Below are 19980 nucleotides of genomic sequence, written 5' to 3' on the forward strand. Positions count from 1 at the left end.
CCTCTTCATGATGCTATTAGCCCTAAAAGAATAAAGCTCACGTTGGCACCAAATTTATAATGTTCATATACTACCAGACAGCATTTTCCCACCCTGTTGCCACCACAGCACAATGTACTACTTTTATGTTTCACTAGCAACCCTCTAAATATGAGAATAATGAATCAGGAATAGAAAAAAAGTGTGTTTGACCTCAGAAGGTGAAAAGTACCGGAGGCTGAGGCTCAGTGCCCCTTCAGACAACCTGTTTATTGAACATTTATCTGTATTTACTTGCATAAAGCTTGATTATATCCTATCATTATTGAGCATTCATCTGGATTCATTTACAGAAAGTTTATACATCTGCCCCTTAGTCATATGTTCATCCCACATGTTTCTATGCATTTCACTATCACTTTCTGAACCACAAAAAGACTGATTCCCCCCCCCCCCGTGGATTTGTTGGACTATGGTGACAGAGCTGTTTAATCCACTTTAATTATGCAAACTCAAAGTTCTGGTATGTGCTTGAATCCGTGGCGTCCGGAAGGCACCCTCAAAGGAAAGGATCCTGTGTCTGTTTTCCAAGCTGCCCAGTTTCTTCTGCACAATGTCAAAACACCAAAGGTGAAGCTAAGATTTCCTGTGTAGAGCTACTCACTTGAAAAGTCTCTAGTTACTACAATATTAATTCCATTCAAAGGTAAGTGGCATAGGCTATTTATCTGTGGTCTTCCAGACATTTTTTTGTTTTGTTTTGTTTGTCCAACAGGCACATTAAGATCCAAGCCAATTTTCCTTCCCTGGGATAGAACAGAGTTCATGGAACCGGACTTTCCCACCTCTCCTTCTTTTCACAACCTTCTGCGTCCAGTGGGTGACGACTGGGAATGGTGTAAGATATGATGTGGGGCGTTGCAGACCATTTGGCAGAAATCACGCCCCCCCCCCCTTGTGCGGAGAGAAGAGCAAATTAGGATCCAAGCCACTGAAAATACTTTAGTTTCCAGTATATATCTATAATACCGTAAATAAAAGAATAAGGCTTCATTGAAGTCAAATCTGGATTTGCGTCCCCTCTATCACACTGCAATCAAAACAACCAAATTTGAAAGTAAATAGGCACAGTATACCTGTCTTAAAGTTTGGAGACTCCATCCCGGCCACCCCTACCCAAAAGTAAAACTAAAGCAAGGGAAAACATTCCTCCGAAAGGCGTGCAAATAATTCAGTCAACTAGGATTTTTATGTGTGTTAACAATACACTGGTTATTTTATAAGACAGAGGTTTTGCTTACAATCCTGTAGTCTTCATACCTGCACATTGGCCTCAAAGGGGGAACCACTTCTTAAAGACACACAAGATTATGCATTGAGGAGAAAGAAAGGAGGATGAAGGGGCTGGATGAAAGATAATATGGCTCTTAGAAAGTTAGAGGAGATTAGAAGTGGTATTGTCAAGACCGAGGGTTTGAAAGAGGGAGGATTACAGCCGAACTTTCTAAGACTGTCAAAGGCTTGCAGGTGCACAGAATGGGAATTATTCTTTAGCCTAAGTGATGCTGGAGAGGAGGAATGGGAAAATAATGACCTGTCACTGCAGGGACTAAGGCGGAGCTGCCCTTGCACCTACTGGATTTCTGCACAGATTGTGAGGGGGACCATAAGAGAGTAGCAGTCTGATTAAATGCCCACAGCAATTCAGACAGCAACAGATTGTCTGAAGGATCAGGCTTTGCGTCCTTCTGGACTCAGTCATCCCACTCGTCATCCTCTTCATCATCACCATTGTCTTCATCGTCATCTGTGGGTACAATAGAACAAAGCAACAATGTGAGAGGAGGCTGTCCCGAATAGCACTTCTAAAGTGCACCTACACCTCTTTTTCCATACAGGAATGAATGGTCATCCCCTTCATTCACCCAAACCACCTCCCCATACTTAAAAGTTATTCCAGCCTACCCCTTCTCCCTTGGAGTTGTATTCAGTGCTAGTCCTACTCAGAGTAGACCCATTTTTTAAAATAATAAATGAGTGGACTAAAGTTAGCAATCTCTATTGATTTCAATGGTTCTCCTCTGAGTAACCGTGGCACCGGACAGAACCCTTTGCATTTACAGTCATACCTCATGTTGCGTTTGCTTCAGGTTGAGCGTTTTCAGGTTGTGTCCTGCAGCGACCCGGGAGTACTGGAAAGGGTTACTTCTGGGTTTCGCCACATGCACAGATGCTCAAAATGATATCACGCACATGCACAGAAGCGGCAAATTGCGGCACGCGCAGACGTGGGTTGCGTTCTGCTCATGTTGCGAACAGGGCTCCAGAACGGATCCCGTTCACAACCAAAGGTACCGCTGTACCTGTTTAATACTAGATACAATACCAGTGCAGGAATCAAGATTTCACCCCTTGCAAAATGCCACTGGCTCTGTCTCAGATCTTAGCCTTGTCCTTTCCAGTCAAGCACAAAACTTTAGACAGTTTGTTAAGTTTTTGTTTGTAAGCACGCAGTTCAACGGATGAGATGTATCAGATGCAACACAATTCACCTGAGGAATGAATGACCTTGCTCCTCTTCTGCATCACATGCATAAGAGCTCCTACCAGGCCTTCAGAGCTCTGTGCAGGTGATGGCGGTTCCAGCACATCAGGGGTCTAAAAGGTAAAAGGATTGCAGGTGGGGTCATTAGGGCTTCGAATGTTGACGGCCCTTCGAACCCACACGAACCTTTCAACCACACAAAGCTGTCTTTGTTCACGCTGCTCTTCCTCAAAACAGATACAACTGTCACAATCCAGTGGACAGTGGTAGCAGGCAAATATTTAAGACTAGTTTGCACAAACGCAATTGACCATGTCCGGGCTATACCACTTTAAATTACAGGGGGTCTTATACCACTGAATGTTCTTCCAGAGATAACGCTTCCTTCCACATAAAATTCTAAGTAATAGAGAGAAGGGTTCTGGCCTAGTTTCTCCCTGTCACACTAGTAGGAAATATTTATTTTTAGTTTTATTTGCCTTATATTTTCTATTGGGGTGTTTAAAAGGGTAAAGCAAAGCAAAAACAAAAGCAAAGAGAGAGAGAGTATAATGCCACCACAATATTACATATATGTGTACATAAGCATAAAGACAATTAAGGCAAATTGTCAGTAAGTGAAAAATAGGTGCCTAGCAAAATGAAAACACATTGTCTCAGAATTTAGCACAGCAGCACTTCTTAAAAATACATATATTAGTCCATTTCTCTTTTCCATCCTTTTAGGTGCATAAAAATATCAAAACGTAGCAAAAAATATAATGTCCAAAAGGAAACATTTGATGATGGCAGTTGGCAACCGTGTTCTACTACACTAGCAAAGTTAATTGCTTCAAAAGGGCCCTTCTATTTCTGGCCAGGGGCAACCCTAAACTTTTCTAAAGTTTTTTTCTAAACTTCTAATTTTTTCTAAAGCAGCCGTCTGCTATACTCTCTAATTGTTGTTGTTGTTGTTGTTTAGTCGTGTCTGACTCTTCTTGACCCCATGGACCAGAGCACGCCAGGCACTCCTGTCTTCATACTCTCTAATACCACAGGTCAAATATCACTCCGTGAAAATCCCTAGTTGCAAGCTATGATGGTCCTTGCTGCTTCCAGTAAATGACCCAGCAATCCTTTGTGTTTCAATTCTAAACCTAAACCTATATATAGGTTTAACAGTGATAACTGCAAGGCAGGTTGAGCCCACTGTTCAATGTTGGAGTTAATTTCCTTAAACATCACCCCACCCAGAATGTTGATGCACAAAGACATTCCCACCACATGTGTACATATGTACCAACAAGTTGGAACCCTCTCTAATATATAGATGTCCCCCCCCCCCAAATTGGGGAGTATTCCATCATGTGATTCCCCACCTGCAGTCTGAAGTGGCAGAGAACTGGAGAACTAGGCCTTAATGTAATGAGAACAGTTAAGTCTGACATCATATTTCTTTCCTCCATTATCACACATTGCCATAACTTTGCTATCCTCCTGCCACATCTGGTTCTTAAGTAAATCTGTAGCCCAGGGGTGGCCAACTCCCAAGAGACTGTGATCTACTCACAGAGTTAAAAACTGGCAGTGATCTACCTCCATTTTGGGGGTGCAGGGCAAAGATGCTGAGTTTTTTTTTTGGAAGGAAAGTCCTGTTTTGGGAGGTTCAGGTCAAAGTTGTTGAGCTTCTTTGGGGATCTACTGGTGATCTACCACAGACGTCCAGCAATCTACCAGTGGATCATGAGCTACCTGTTGGGCATGCCTGCTCTAGCCAATCCAACCAGGGAAATCATATATGAGAAATCATACTTAACACACTAAGCACGAACCACCCTTTGATGCTCTCCACCGTGTCTTACCTTATTGAGTTGTATTCCTTGGCGTATCTGATCCAGTAATGCACCACGTCCGGGGGAGGCAACAGCAGGTGAGCTAAGCCCTCCAGAGGGAAGAGGGGGAGGGGGACATGGGGAAGAACTTGGGAATGCAGGAGGGGGTGGCGGGGGTGGCGGTGGTGGGGGTGGGGGTGGGGCTGACCCAGCTGGGGGTGGTGGGGGACGAGCTGCTCCCGGCCGAGAGACTGGTGGAGGAGGTCCCCACTGAGGGCTGGGCTGTCCTCGAGAGGGCTGTGGAGGCGAAGGGACAGCTCCCCTGTTTGATACAGGTGGGACTGGTGGTAGAGGACCACTTCGGCTATGTCCAGGGCCAGAACGATTTGGGGGTGGGGGTGGAGGGTGACTTGGACCTGAAATGAGACAAATATCAACACTAAAATCCCAGTGGGCAGCTTTAGTAGAGAACTATCCATGTATTCTAGAACGAGCAAAAATACTTTGATAGATGGCTTATTGTGCTGATCATGATTAGATCAGTAAGAACAGTAAGGATTATTGTCTCTCTCTGAATACCAGTTGCTGGGAGGTTACCAGAGCATAGCTCTAGTAGAGCATAGCCTACGGAAGCTAGGTTACCCCTGGCAAATAGTGGTATACTGGTAGAAAGCACTCCATGCGACTGTGGCCCTCACATGACAGAAAAAGATCCAGGAGAATCACAAAACTACAGACTTCTTCCTTCAGAGAGACTGCAGCCCCATCAAGAACATGCAGTCATCCAGTCAGAAGAGCCGCCCACTAACAATAGCTCCATCTTGTCTGGATTGAGTTTCCCTTCATTCAGTCCATAATTGCACCCAGGCTCTGATTCAGAACTTGCACCACCCCACCTGCTGAAGATGAAAAGGAGAGATAGATGTGAAGGTCATCAGCATACCGGTGAACACACAGCCCAAAATTCCACCACTCAATGGTGAAAGATAAATTTATACGCGTAGACACACCCCTGCATGCCAATGCCAACTGTGGACTACAATCCATGCATCTCGTAAGTGGACTCTAAAATGTAAAGGTAAAGGGACCCCTGACTGTTAGGTCTAGTCATGGACGATTCTGGGGTTGCGGCGCTCATCTCACTTTACTGGCTGAGGGAGCCAGCGTACAGCTTCCAGGTCATTTGGCCAGCATGACTAAGCCACTTCTGGCGAACCAGAGCAGCGTACAGAAACGCAGTTTGCCTTCCCGCCGGAGCAGTACCTATTTATCTACTTGCACTTTGACGTGCTTTCAGACTGCTAGGTTGGCAGAAGCAGGGACCGAGCAACGGGAGCTCACCCCATTGCAGGGATTCGAACCGCCGACCTTCTGATTGGCAAGCCCTAGGCTCTGTAGTTTAACCCACAGTGCCACCCGCTATTACTCCACAAACATTTATGCTGTCATAAATCGGTAACCGTTTGAGGTGACACAATAATCTTTGTTGTTCTTATTGGCTAACATGGCTACCGCTCCAGAAGTTATTACTCAGATCAGTACATCCAAGCTCAAACAAAACGTTCAGCATGGATAGGCTTTCTAATAGTCGGTGTAGTATTAGTTAGAGACCAGGATCTGGAGCCATTCACTGGTCCAGTCTCAGAGAGGCGGCCAATGATACCTGAGGTCAGAGCCCCTCCCATTCCAGCAGCTCACCCTGTCTTCTCAGCTCTTCCTTCACAGCCTCCAGCCCCCCTTGGCCTTCAATGAAGTCATAGATAATCTTTGAAGTCTCAACATCAGTCAGTTGAGCCTCACTGATTCCCGCCTGGGAGAAGAATGTCTTCAAATCGGGATCTAAATTATTCACCTGAAATAAAAACATAGACAAATGTGTGTGTGTGTGTGTGTGTGTGAGACAGAGAGAGAGAGAGAGAGAGAGAGAGAGAGAGAGAGAGAAATAATGAGCTGCCGTGTCTGTTCAGTGCCCATCTTCTTGAGCCAATGCAAATGAACAGGGATAACTCATGTTCATGTCACGATGGTCATCGGGTTACAATTGGTAGGACCTGGCTTCCAGCATAGAATGAGGTAGCTGGAAGGGATAATACGATTATACAGTCCTATCCTCTGCTTTTGGGGAATCACATTACCATCACCATAAACCTTCTTCATAGTCAAATCCATCTTAAAACTTCAACTGTCTTTAAGTATTACAGTGGTACCTCTAGTTGCGAACTTAATTCGTTCCAAAAGTCCATTCTTAACCTGAAACTGTTCTTAACTAGAGGCGTGCTTTCGCAAATGGGGCCTCTTGCTGCCGCTGCGCCAGCGGCACAAAATTTCCATTCTCATCCTAGTGCAAAGTTCTCAACTCGAGGTAACTCTTCCAGATTAGCGGGGTTTGTAACCTGAAGCATTTGTAATCTGAGGAGTTTGTAACTCGAGGTACCACTGTACTTCTGACCACTGGCCCTGCGGGCTAGGGCTGAAGGGAGTTAGAGTCCAGCAACAACTGGAAGGTCCCCCATCCTTCCTGTAGCTGTTTAGGCGGTGCCTTATCACCCAACTCCAGCCAAATGCAGGAAGAAGACTAGCCATACCAGCTGAGAGGCAAGAACAGGCCAGGTGATATCCCTACAGAAGCTTCTGAATCAAAGCTGTTCAATGAAAAGAGTAACTAGGAGACCACCTGCTCTTCCTAAATAACAGCATTGCTTCCTTTTGGCTCCAGTCTAAACTTTTTGGCACAGCAACTCGCTCTGACAACACCTTATAATTGGAATATACAAGCAAACCTTGAGAGAAAGGGCCTCATGTTTTCAGTCAGGTATGATGTAAATAAGCACGTCGTGCATTTCAGGGTCCCTTCCGATTCTACAATTCTATGATTCTATGTATAAACACAGAGTTTGCTGGACTTCAGTAACTCCAAAGTCTCATCTCATACGCATGTGAGACCTCAGGATAATTTCCCCCCACTGAGGCTCTCTCTTTCAAGTCTATTGATGAATCACCGTGGCTACGTACGTCAAATCCACTGTTGGGATCCCATCCAATGTGCTGGATATGCCTGGAAAGGAATCACAGAAGACATTCAATGAGTGAAGGCCTTGCATCACAATGCGTCCACATGACGGCTTCCAGACCTCTTCGACTTCCCCTCTCCTCCTTCCATCTGCAGCATATTGTGACTTGCTTGCATCATAGTTATGTTTCCACCATATTTCCACATGAGGCAGCACCTGCGCATGTGCAAAGCGCAGCATGGCAGTCCTCTGCTGTGGGTTAGGGTTACACACACTATGCTACGGAAGTAGTTCTCAAGCTGTGTTTCATAGAAAATTTCCATATGCTAGTAAAGAAACAAAAGTTTCAAGGGCAAAACAAAGAAAGGCTGATATGAAGACTTCAGAAAAAGAAACTGAAGTCAAGGAATCCTTCCTGTTATGTTGTCTGAAATTTGAAGATTTCCTACTTTCCCCAGATCTCAGTCTTTGAGAGGTCTGCATAACTTCCACAAGAACTCACTTGAACCCACTTGGAGCACCAATGTCAGCCTTTGAAATCTTTTTCTTCCCCTTCTTTTTCTCCACTGCAGTAGGAACAGGAAGTCCACGGTAGCGGGAAAATGTGATGTCTGGATTCTGGATGTCAACCGTTGCCAGAGGCAGAGATGGTGGAGGAGAGTTTGGCTGCATGCCACGTCCTTTGGGGAACATAAGATGGGGTGAGGAAGTGAACACCTATCAATCAGAGCTCCCTCTACAACACTCCCTGTGTTGCCCGCCATCTCAGACATTGTTTTCCTTTCTATGTTTCATCTCTTTATTCTCTAGCTTTGTTTGACTGTATGTGTGTGTTTATTTTACCTAAGTCACTGGGAACATTTGCAGCTAAAGAGCTGGATAGATATTGCCCCACTGTGAGTGCCGAAGACTGCTCCCTGCAAGACCCTTTCCACCTGGCCTAGGGGACAGGGCCCAGACTCACCCTGCTCCTGGGAGGCCGGTGGGACATTGCCCTCCTGTGAGCACTGGAGCCCAAACTCACGGGAACAAAGTCTGGGGTTGGGCAACTATTGAAATTGCTTTTAAATGTTTTAAAATAGTTTTTAATCTATGGCGTTTTAAATTTTGGTTCTTGTTGGGTTTGTTTTTTGCTCTGTTGGGGTGGGATAAATGTTTAGTTGGGTCTGGGGATTAGTTTAATTTTAGTATACAGTCATATCTCGGGATGAATACACTTCAGCTTAAATATTTTTGGGTTGTGCTCCGCGGCAACCCGGAAGTAACAGAGCATGTTACTTCCAGGTTTCACCGCTTGTGCATGCGCAGACACTCAAAATGACGTCATGCGCGGAAGTGGTGAAATGCAACCCGTGCATGCGCAGATGCGTCTTACGTTCGCTTCAGGATGCGAACGGGGCTCTGGAACGGATCCCATTCGCATCCAGAGGTACCACTGTAACTGCAATTTTTTATTATTAGTTTCTACTGTTTTATTGGTTTATTGTATAGTTTGTATAACACATCCCAGGACTACCTGGGAGTGGGTCCCAGTCAACAGAATGGCTGTGGCAGGTTCCAAGGGCGCTGGGACACCTGATCTCAGTGATCACGGGTAAGAGAAGGAGTTATGCTAGGACCAGACCATGTCATTACCGAGGAGGCAGGCTTAGTCGTTGTTGGAAGACTATCTCTGCCTCTGGGTTTGGTCTTGACCAGAAGGATACTGGAATCAACAAGGGAGACCTACGTGACCTTAAGGTGCTGCTGTGCAATGCCAGGTCAATGATTCACAAGACCTCTGTCATCCACAACTTGATTGTGGATGGAGGACTTGACCTGGCATGTGTAGCAAAGACTCGGTTGGATGAAGCAGGTGGCCCTGTTCTTGGCTCTGCTTGTCTACCAGGTTTCTCTTAAGCACAGCAACCCAGGTCATATTGGGGGGGAGGGGTTGCAGTGATTTTGAGGAAGTCATTAGTTTGCACCAGACATCCTATTTGGAAGACCCAGTTTTCTGAGTGCAGATTTGGAAAGAGGTAGACTCCACCACAGGAGCAGGGCTGGGGCAGAAGAGTGCTAGAGTCCTGTCTAGTCGAGTTGCATGGGATCAATTCCAAACTGTTACCTCCGAGGACGTGGACAGGCTGCTTGGATGAGTGAAACTGACCACCTGTCTCCTTGATCCTTGCCCATCCTGGCTCATAAAAGTGAGCCGGGAAGGGCTGGGCGATGGGCTCCACGGGGTGGTGAATGATTCCCTCTGTGGGGGAGCCTTCCCAGACCCACTGAAAGAGGTGGTTATTAAACCACTTCTTAAAACACCATCTTTGGACCTGGCCAATATGTCCAAATGCCGCCCAGTCTCAAATCTTCCATTCTTGGGCAAGGTGTTTGAGCAGGTGGTCACTGAACAACTCCAGGCATGCCTAGAGGATGCTGACCATTTGGATCTCTTCCAGTTGGGGTTCAGGCCTCATCATGGGACTGAAACTGCCTTGGTTACGCTGAAGGCAACCCTGTATCAGGAAATTTTTAATGTCTAATGTTTTGCAATTTTTTATGTGCTGTAAGTCACCCAGAGTGGCTGGGGAAACTCAGCCAGATGGGTGGGGTATAAATATTTATTATTATTATTATTATTATTATTATTATTATTATTATTATTTAAACAAACAAACAGATCAGGCGGGCTGCCCCTATTTTGCTTGTGCAAAAGCACACATCTTCCCCTTTAAAGAAAACTGTGGAGAAGGGAGCATACAAAGGGTCTGACCAAGACCCTCCTCTCCTCCCCAGACCAACATAATGACAGTATATGGAGCTGCTGGTACTGGAACAAACAGCTAAAGAAGAAAATTCTACCTTATTTTATCTTGGTCACCTTGAAAAGTATCGTGGGTGGGCTCCCATGAGCCCAAGGATGGAGAGATGTACTCTTCAGCAAGTGGTACAGCACCATGGACAGGGGTGTCCAGTAAGGATGCCCTGCTTTGGCAATGATAGGGGACCTTTTAGTTTTAAATCCAATGCACTACTGCCACCTGCAACCCTACAACTGGTTAATAATAATAATACGCATAAAAGTTTTATTATTTATACCCCACCCACCCGGCTGGGTTTCCCCAGCTACTCTGGGCAGCTTACAGCATATACAGTGGTACCTCGCAAGACGAATGCCTCGGAAGACGAAAAACTCGCAAGACGAAAGAGTTTTTCGTTTTCTGAGTTGCTTCGCAAGACGGATTTCCCTATGGGCTTGCTTCGCAAGATGGAACGTCTTGCGCCTTTTTTTTAAAACCGTCAATGCATTCCTATGGGAAACCGTCAATACACAGTGGTGCTTCGCAAGACGAAAATTCACAAGACGAAAAAACTCGCAGAACGAATTAATTTCCTCTTGCGAGGCACCACTGTATAAAAAATTGTAAAACATCAGACATTAAAAAAATTCCTTATACAGGGCTGCCTTCAGATGTCTTCTAAAAGTCAGATAGTTGTTTATTTCCTTCACATCTGATGGTTGCAGTGAGTAGGGAAAATTCACAGTGGCCCAGCACAGGATGTTGCCTCTATTATAAAATATCATTTTCGTGATCTTGTATCTCTTTTGGAATTTTTTTAAAAGGAGTGAAATTATTTTTTATGGCTCTTGTACCGAGAGCTCTTTTGCCGTGGTTCATTTTGGATGTTTCTTTTACTGAAAGTTTCTGATTTTATTGCTGTATTATCTGTTTTCATGCTGCATTTGTTAGCTGACCTGCGAACTTGGAGTTGTGGATATGGGTACACATTAAATAAATGAAGAAATAGCACACAAACAGAGTTTCTGCAAGCTGCTTACCATTTGAGTCAATCCCAGAAGATGGCGGCTGGGGGAGAGCTGGTCTTCTGTCTAACAGATGCAAAAAGAGTAGTGATCAGGATGTAAAGAGGCAGCAATTTCCACCCTGTCCTGTGTTTGTCACAATCAACACTGTTTCTATTCTGCTGCAGTTCAGCTTGTGATAGAACCTACATTGTTGGTCTTGCTATCGGCTATGGACAAAACTGATGGAATTATATAATTACCTGATTATTTCAATGAAAAGGAAACATCAAAACAATGCAGAAAATACTGTAATTATTTAGGCAGCATTTGAAGATTTCCTTTCCTCGCCTCAGACAAGCATGTGGATTTTGGCAATTTTCACTCCCGCTTGTGTTTCCAGTGGAATTCTCTGACATCCCTAGTGATGTCAGGAGCTCCAGGAGAATCAGCAGCTCCAGGAGAATTCCCTGTGGGAGCTGCTGAGAACTTCTTGAAGAAGGCACTGCTATCCACAGGCTCTAAAGCAGGATTGCCATATGTCCAGAATGCCATAGGTGGGATATGGCAGTCGGTAACCATGTCCAGGCAGAAATGCAAATGTCTAGATGCAAAACTTCAAAAAGCTTTTCTGTCCGGATTTTCACTTTTTGAAATATGGCAATGCAACTCTAAAGCAACTGGGGTGAGCCCTCAACCAGCACAGTTTACTGACAAATTATGATTATCTACAGTGGTGCCCCGCAAGACGAATGCCTCGCAAGACGGAAAACCTGCTAGACGAAAGGGTTTTCCGTTTTTCAATGCGCTTCGCAGGACGAATTTCCCTATGGGCTTGCTTCGCAAGACGAAAATGTCTTGCGAGTCTTGAGATTTTTTTTCGCTCCCCACCCCTTTTTTCTAAGCCGCTAAACCGCTAATAGCCTTTTAGCAGCTAATCCGCTAATCCCTTAAGCATTTAATAGCTGCTAATAGCCGCTAAATCGCTAATAGCGCTAATCCGCTAAGCTGCTAACACGGTTGCTTCGCAAGACGAAAAAACCGCTAGACGAAGAGGCTCGCGGAACGAATTAATTTCGTCTTGCGAGGCACCACTGTATATATCTAGCTATATCTATCTATCATCTATCTATCTATCTATCTATCTATCTATCTATCTATCTATCATCTATCATCATCATCTATCATCTATCATCTATCATCATCTATCATCTATCATCTATCATCTATATCATCTATCTATCTATCTATCATCTATCTATCTATCTATCTATCTATAATTTTTTTAACATATATGTTTCAACAATCATTTAACATAACTTCTTATCTTATACAGTATTTTAGACTTCCGTCAACAACCTCTAAAGATTTTCCGTTCTTTATCACTTGTTCTGCATTTCTTAATTTCTCTATTACTTTTAATTGTCCTTAACTAATAATTTTTTTCAAAGTCTTCCTTGCAATATTTCACAAAGTCCTCCTTACAGAACTTCTTGCAGTCCTACTAGCGTAATCTGTTTATCACAATTGCTTTTCAAATAATTCAAATAATTACTCCAGTCCTCTAAGAATCTCTGATCCCGTAGGTTTCGAATCCTTCTTGACAAATTATGATTATCAAGGGCTTTCGCCCTGCACTTAATAGCTCAGCTCAGGTGCGAGTAACTTGTGGCCCCCAGTCTTATTTTAAAAGCTTCCTAAGTGTTAAGTGAGGCTTCTGGTAAGAACAATCTACCCCTCCTCTGGCAAACCTACAGGGCATGGAAAAATAGGGGGAAGAGAGAAAAGGAGGTATGATAAAGAGAGAGAGAAAAGTGTGTGGTAGAAAGAGATAAAGAATGAGAAAGGGGTGGGCGTGTCTGCTTCTGGCTCTGGTTTTGGACCCAACCCACAGCTGGCATGCGCCCACTGACAGATTATTCTGAAAGGAATGTAGTCCTTGGCAGAAAAAGCACCATTGCCCCTGCTTCGACCAGACACAAAAGAGTATAGGGATATGAGGGCTGCACAGATACATACCTTCATTGACTGGAGGTGGCGGTGGCGGCTGTCTATCTATAAAACAGGAAGAGATTTATGAAGAGGAGACAAGCGTTTCTGCCATGCTTCAGGGGTACCTGGAAGAATCTGGCCCCTCTTAGATGGAGTCTTGGTCAGCAGAGGGGTTCATTGTGCTGTAGGAACCATTCATCAATATATATATAGTGGTACCTCGGTTTAAAAACAGTCCGGTTTAAGAACGATTTGGTTTACAAACTCTGCAAAACCGGAAATAGTGTCCTGGTTTGAGAACTTTACCTTGGTCTAAGAACAGAATCCGAACAGTGGAAGGGCACCAGCAGCAGGAGACCTCATTAGGGAAAGCGCACCTCAGTTTAAGAATTGTTTCAGTTTAAGAATGGACTTCTGTAACAGATTAGGTTTGTAAACCAAGGTACCACTGTATATATAGAGAGAGAGAGAGAGAGAGAGAGAGAGAGTTGCCCACTCTTCAGCTCCACATGGATGGAATTTGGTACTTTGTGAAAATGTTGAATTATTGATAAATTAATTGAGTTTCTATTCCTAGCCCTCATGGTTGGGGAAACAAGTTTGCATTCCATGTCTAGACTAGAGTTCAGGGGATGAAACGCCTAAACGCTGCATGCTAGCATGTCTCTTATTCATATCCCCCACCTGTTTAACTCAGTCGTACACCAGTCTGAAGAAGAGTTTCGATTTGATATTCAGCTTTATCACTACCCGAAGGAATCTGAAAGCGGCTAACATTCTCCTTTCCCTTCCTCCCGCACAACAAACACTCTGTGAGGTGAGTGGGGCTGAGAGACTTCAGAGAAGTGTGACTAGCCCAAGGTCACCTAGCAGCTGCATGTGGAGGAGCAGAGACACGAACCCAGTTCCCCAGATTACGAGACTACCGCTCTTAACCACTACACTACACTGGCTCTCACTGCATTCTCTCTTCTCCACCCATAACCCCGCAGCTCCTGCCAACAAATCCCAAATCCTATAAAAAGTTGGCATCCCTCTTGGTATATACACACTGACACAACTTTGTTAATGTATTCAGAAACATTTATCTGAATGTTTATTGTTGTTTTACAGGTAATTTTACGGGGGATGAGGTGTCAATTTAGGATTGGGAAATGGCTGGCAGGGAAAGGGTTAAGCCACCACTTTTTGCTCAAAGAAGCGCTGCTCCTCAAACTGCTTCACATCAGAAAAAGCAGCCACTTTTTCTCCATTTGTTTGTAGTGTACGATTTGTCCCTGAGTTGCAAACCCTGCAGACATATTTTCTTACAGCCGCCATTTTGAAAGAGGCATGACACCTACCCATTCTCTGGTTCCTCTTCTGAATCTTCTCTTCCACCATTTGTTGAAAATTGTATGCCTCATTCTCATCGGCAAAGTTGAGCCCCACGTTGCACTCCTGAAAGCAATCCCAAGTCAAAACCTCTGGGGTATGGGACCATGGCCGTTCCCATGGGAACATCCCTATATGACTGCAGCTCCTTTAAGAAAACTGTCACACAGCTCAATGCACATCCGAAAAAGGGATCTGGATTTTCCCCAAGTTTACATTTATTTATCTATTAAAATATAATTGAATAACTTTTATATTTTGAAGGCTTAGTTAAAAAACAACAACAATGGATGTACATTTGAAATTATATTGTGACTTTAACAACAAAGCGGAAAATGCTTTCATCTCCACATGCTAACTTTTCTTGCATACAACACAGTAGAATGTGTGAATCAAAATGCTTGCTTTATTTTTTCTGGTGTGCTTGTGCTCCTTCTCTGCAGCCTTTGGCCTTTCCCTCCAGCAGAGTCATAGGACATTTTAGGAATCCTACACACAGTGCTTTTTTACTGGGGGGTATGCATACCCCTAATCATTTTGTGAATCTTTGTACTTTTGTCCATTTACTGTATTTATTTTCCCTGATTTGAACTATAAAATGGTGGTTTTCTTGAGTCAAAATGAGAGTACCCCTAACCATTTTTGAATAAAAAAAGCACTGCCTACACATATATGCACATATTCACATACCCACATTTTCAACAATCTAAAGAGCTCTCACATGGAAGAGGCTTGCTTTCTCCTGCTCTGGAGGTTGGGACCTGAGCCAATGGCATCAAATTACAATAAAGGAGATGCTGACTAAATATCAGGAAGAACTTTCTGACAGTAAAAGCTGTTGGATGGTGGAACAGACTCACACCGGAAGATGGTGGTCTCTCCTTCCTTGGAGATTGGATGGTCACCTGTCATATATGATCTAGTTGAGATTCCTGCGTTGCAGGGGGTTGGACTGGATGACCCTCAGGGTCCCTTCCAGCTCTACAATTCTATGAGTCAATACTCACATCTCCTGAAAAGGTGTGGAAATAAGAGGTGGGAGCCAAGTAGACCAGCTGGCTGCACAATTCCTGCTCCCAGGTCATCTTCCTATCCTGAAACAAAGGAGCAGAGAAGGGACAGGGAAAGCAATTCCCCTTAATATGATGCATTTTTGTACATTATTTCCACCAATATATGCATTTTTATGCCTCCTTGACCCCAGTATGTGCATTTTTGTATACATTAACGGGCTGGAGAGCTGCATTGACAAATTCAAATAAGTGTGAATTCGGAAGGCTAGCTATAGTTTGCTTGGAATCTTATTCCAGAAGCTGTGAATTAGGTACAGTAGGTTGGCCTTTGAATAAAAACTGAATCAAATGTGTCCCGTGGTCTTCTTTCCCTCCTGTGCCCGTGCCATTCAGACCTGGGCTTGTGGCTAAACCTTCTCTCCTCACTAGCATTTGTTGTGAGTCGAGGCCTCGCCCCCGCTTGGAGATAAATTAAGACACATGGACACAAGTATTTTAGGTTAATGGGTTAGAAAAGGCCATAACTTTATTGGTTACAGGATGTGAGTGGTATTGGCTTAAGCATTGGATCAAACAGGCTATACTTGACTCCTGCCCATTCTGCAAGGAGTCACACAAGGGTTAACAACCTGTAGGGGGAGCTTGTTGACTAGAGGGTCGTGCCATGGCCCTTGCCACCACCTGGGCATCGGACAGGAACCATGACCGCCAGATTCCTTTAACAGAATACCCTTCAAGGGTAGGTGATGGCCACAACCTCCCCTCCGACACACAACACATTTTCCAATGCCTAACAAAGTTGTGACGATTTGCTACGAGGTAGAACCAAGTGGTTGGTGCCAATCTCCCAATGGGAAAAAAATTCCTTCCCAAAATACAGACGTGCCTTCACACTGGCCAGATTGGATGTGATGCCCTCTGCCGTACTTGAGGGCAGATACCAAAAGATTCCAACTGAGAAACAACTCTGCCCCTGCGGAGATGGCAATCTGGAAACAGTGGCTCATGTTCTCCTGTCCTGTCCCCTTTATAAAGATCTGAGGAATAAGATCATCACCCCACTTTTACTTAGCATCCCAGGCCGCCCATCTGAGGCCACATTGTTCTTTCTGTTATCAGATCAAAACAATCAGACAACAGCAAAGGTTGCTAGGTTTATCGAGGGTGCAATAAGATTAAGGGCCACTATCTGAATGATAATCTTGGAGTCGCAAAGTGATTTCATGCTCTTTATTCAGCTCATAGTGGTGAGGAGGAATGAATGAAAGTCCCCTCAAAGTATCTGCCTCAAAGTATATTTATTATTATTATATACATTAGTTACACAATGGGCTGCACATGATTGGCTAATTCCGGAATTCTACTGTAAGCCAATCAGGTTGTGGATTCACTTCTATCTGGAGCATGATTGGGTGGTTCCTGCCAACCAATCATACTGCTGCATTGTTCTAGGACCAATCAGACTGCTGCCTTTTGGATCCTATTGTTCTAGGACCAATCAGACTGCTGCAGTTTGGATCCTATTCAACTCAGTACATAACACCATTGTTGTCTTTTTAATTGTATATGTTGCTAGTTTTATGTTGCTATGGCCGTTGGCTAATGCAAATAAAGTTTATCTATCATCTATCTATCTATCTATCTATCTATCTATCTATCTATCTATCTATCCTACCAGGCCCCTTGGACAACCAAGGCGACCAACCAAAGTCCATAGCAAGGTCAAGAAATGAAGCAAAAACCGAGGAAGCCAGGAACAAGAAGGGAGAGTCCGTGTGCCCGCAGTCATTCAAATACGGCTAAACCATGCCCCCACCCAGCCATATTGGCTGTCTGGTGGGCATGATGCGGGCACAGGACTCAGTGACACAGGGGGCTTGGTTACGCCCCCTGCGAATGCGGGCAGCGGTTCCTGCTCACAACACCTCCCCTCCAGGAAGAGGAGAGGCTCTGTGGACGTGACATCATTTTATTCTCATGAATGAGCTCCAGGTGCTCACACCTGGAAGGGTGATAGGATGAAGGGCAAGGTCACAATGGAGCCAGGGAATTGGTACCTTCAAATCATAGAAGCGCATGAAATAGGAACGTCTGGGGTTATCCTTCACGAAGCACAGGACCCCGCAGCCTTGCTTGGACCAGCTTCTGCTGCCTTGAGGCAAGGCCAGGAGGAGTTGGGCCACAGTTGTGACCATGGTCTAGCGGGAAAGAGCAAACGCATGTTAATGATCTACCTGTGCCAAGGATGCCATGCCCAGGCACTGTAAGAGTCTCACGCCTCCTGCAATTTCCTACAAACCACACCAAAGATGGAGAACCATAGACCAGGGGGTAAAATCAGGAGCAGATTTAGGGCACTGTGAGCAGTGCAGTTACAAGGCTTTGAGAAGGAGCGGGAGAAGGAGACAACAAACTTATTAAAATTAACTTCTCCCAGGATCCAAGTCGTGTTTTGTGGAAGTATTATATTTTGGAATCAAGGAGGCCAGGACCCCTGTTTCAATATAAGGGCAGGTCTCATCTGGATTCAAACCACGGAGGAGCCATGAAATGGGGGCCTGTGAACAGAGGCAGAGCCAGGATTTTTTTTGGGGGGGGGGGCAAACATTGTTGAGCTTTTTTTTGTGAGATCATGAGTAGAAATCCCCCCCCCCCCAAAGAGGATGTTCCTGGGGGGCAGGCTTGTGGGGGGCAGGGCAGGACCTCAGTGAATTGAATATTTTTAATGCTTTTCAAAGATTTTTTAGGATTCAGGGGGAGACAGCTGCCCCCACCTGCCCACGCCCATGGCTGTGAAACTTTCCTTGGGACTCCACTTCCCATCAGCCTCATCCAGCGACGTACCTTGAAGGTTGTTCCCTGCCAAGGGTGCAGGCCAAAGGAGGAGCAAAAATCACGCCTCCCCCCCCCCCCCAGCTTGGAGTGGCTAGGAGGAGCGTGTTGTATGATGCATATCTCAAATTAAGTGATTTTTATCTTGTCACTACAGGCCATGAAATATGCTCAGAGTCGAGAGTGGATTTCATGCTCTTTATTCAGCTCATAGTGGTGAGGAGGAATGGAAGTTCCCCCAGAGTGTCTGCTTTATATACATTATTTACACAATGGGCTTCACGTGATTGGCTAATTCCAGGATTCTCCTGTAAGCCAATCAGGTCGCGGATTCACTTCCACCTGGAGCTGGATTGGGTGGCTCCTGTGGACCAATCAGACTGCTGCATTCTGAATCCTATTGTTCTAGGACCAATCAGACTGCTGCCTTTTGGATCCTATTCAACTCAGTACATAACAGGCCACATATCTGTTTGTGGATAAGGATATTCCCCTTCATATTTTGGTCCAGTATTTTTGAACCAGGTGAAAGAGTCTATTCTGAAGGCGGGCTTGACTGCACGATGGGGCTTTCTGGATGTCATCACTGCCCAAACCACCACACTGGGCCTCTTGAGGAAGTGGTTTTCTTCCCCCATTTCCTGCAGACAAGGCAGCCTACGAACTACGACCTGCAACATTCTCACTTTACAAATCAAGCGATTGCTTCATAGCAATACCTCCAGTCTCTTCTACACGGAAGGTGAGAGAGATTCAAGATGCCGTGAGAAATCAGGTTTTCGTTGAGCATCCCAAGCCTAGAGCATTGCCATCTGCTGGTTTCAAACCACCCCGACCGGGGCATCTTCTTATTTCCAAAACCATGCTAGTCAGTTACCAATTTAAGTCTGCATCAAGAGGCAGGAAGTTCCGAAGTGTAGGTGCTGCCACACTAAAATATTGATTTCTTACAAATATGGAATGAGTATTACGTGGCACCTGTAACAGAACCGGTTTCAGAGACTGAAACTCTGAAGCGGGCATTTGTGGGATGATGGGGTCTCCCCCCCCCCCCCGAGGTACTAGCCCTCCCCTACCCCCCCCCCCACTTCCTGACTATTCTCTTACTGTTTGTCATAATTTTCTAGCATTTTCTCATTTATCCTCAAGCCAGTGCAGAAAGGGAAGTCAAGCTGAGAGGGACTGGCCCCAGGCCGCCTGCTCCAAACCAAACCCAGGGGTCCTCTGCATTGTACCACTTGAATCCCCCCCCCCCAATGTGGCCGTTAAATCCCAGCCCACAACCACCTGCCATCCTTGTGGCAGCCTCTTCCCTCCCCTTGACTCTCGGGAAGTTCTGGCTTCTGCTTCCAAGGCCCTTCCGCCCCTGTGAAATGACAACAGAATTACCGTGCACTTTCTGCCCAACAGTTCAAAGACCTGCTGGTTCTCATGGTCCTCAAGGAGGGAGGAGGACACGTTCTCCTGCTGTGTCCGGGCTGCTGGCTTGGACCTCCGGCTCATCCTGGCCCTGTCCAGATGCCTCGGGGCTCTGTGTCTCCGATCTCACCCAGAGCAAACTTCCGCGTTGCGAGGGCTTTTCAACAGGAAGCTCAGAAACCACCGGGTCACACGCATGCACACACACCGAGCTGGG

General features: G+C 45.2%; 1 protein-coding gene across 2 annotated transcripts; it reads right to left on the minus strand.

The window, feature by feature from the left end:
- Positions 1-1209: 1209 nt before the first annotated feature.
- WAS (WASP actin nucleation promoting factor) lies at positions 1210-19980 on the minus strand. 2 transcript variants are annotated; one of them, XR_014506320.1, is made up of 13 exons: positions 19734-19980; positions 17570-17710; positions 15507-15593; positions 14469-14565; positions 13153-13188; positions 11170-11220; positions 7849-8026; positions 7348-7390; positions 6034-6187; positions 4366-4751; positions 2532-2637; positions 1604-1786; positions 1210-1573 (listed from the first exon to the last, which is right to left on the minus strand). XR_014506320.1 is itself a non-coding variant. In XM_083420250.1 (12 exons), the coding sequence occupies exons 1-12, from the start codon at positions 19845-19847 to the stop codon at positions 1734-1736; spliced, it is 1446 nt and encodes a 481-aa protein (XP_083276376.1). In that variant the 5' UTR covers positions 19848-19980; the 3' UTR covers positions 1210-1733. The 2 variants fall into 2 exon arrangements, 1 of the variants encoding a protein (XP_083276376.1); XM_083420250.1 differs by having other exon boundaries at positions 1210-1786.

Source organism: Podarcis tiliguerta, assembly GCF_965153285.1.
Source record: "Podarcis tiliguerta genome assembly, chromosome: 17".
NCBI lineage: Eukaryota > Metazoa > Chordata > Lepidosauria > Squamata > Lacertidae > Podarcis > Podarcis tiliguerta.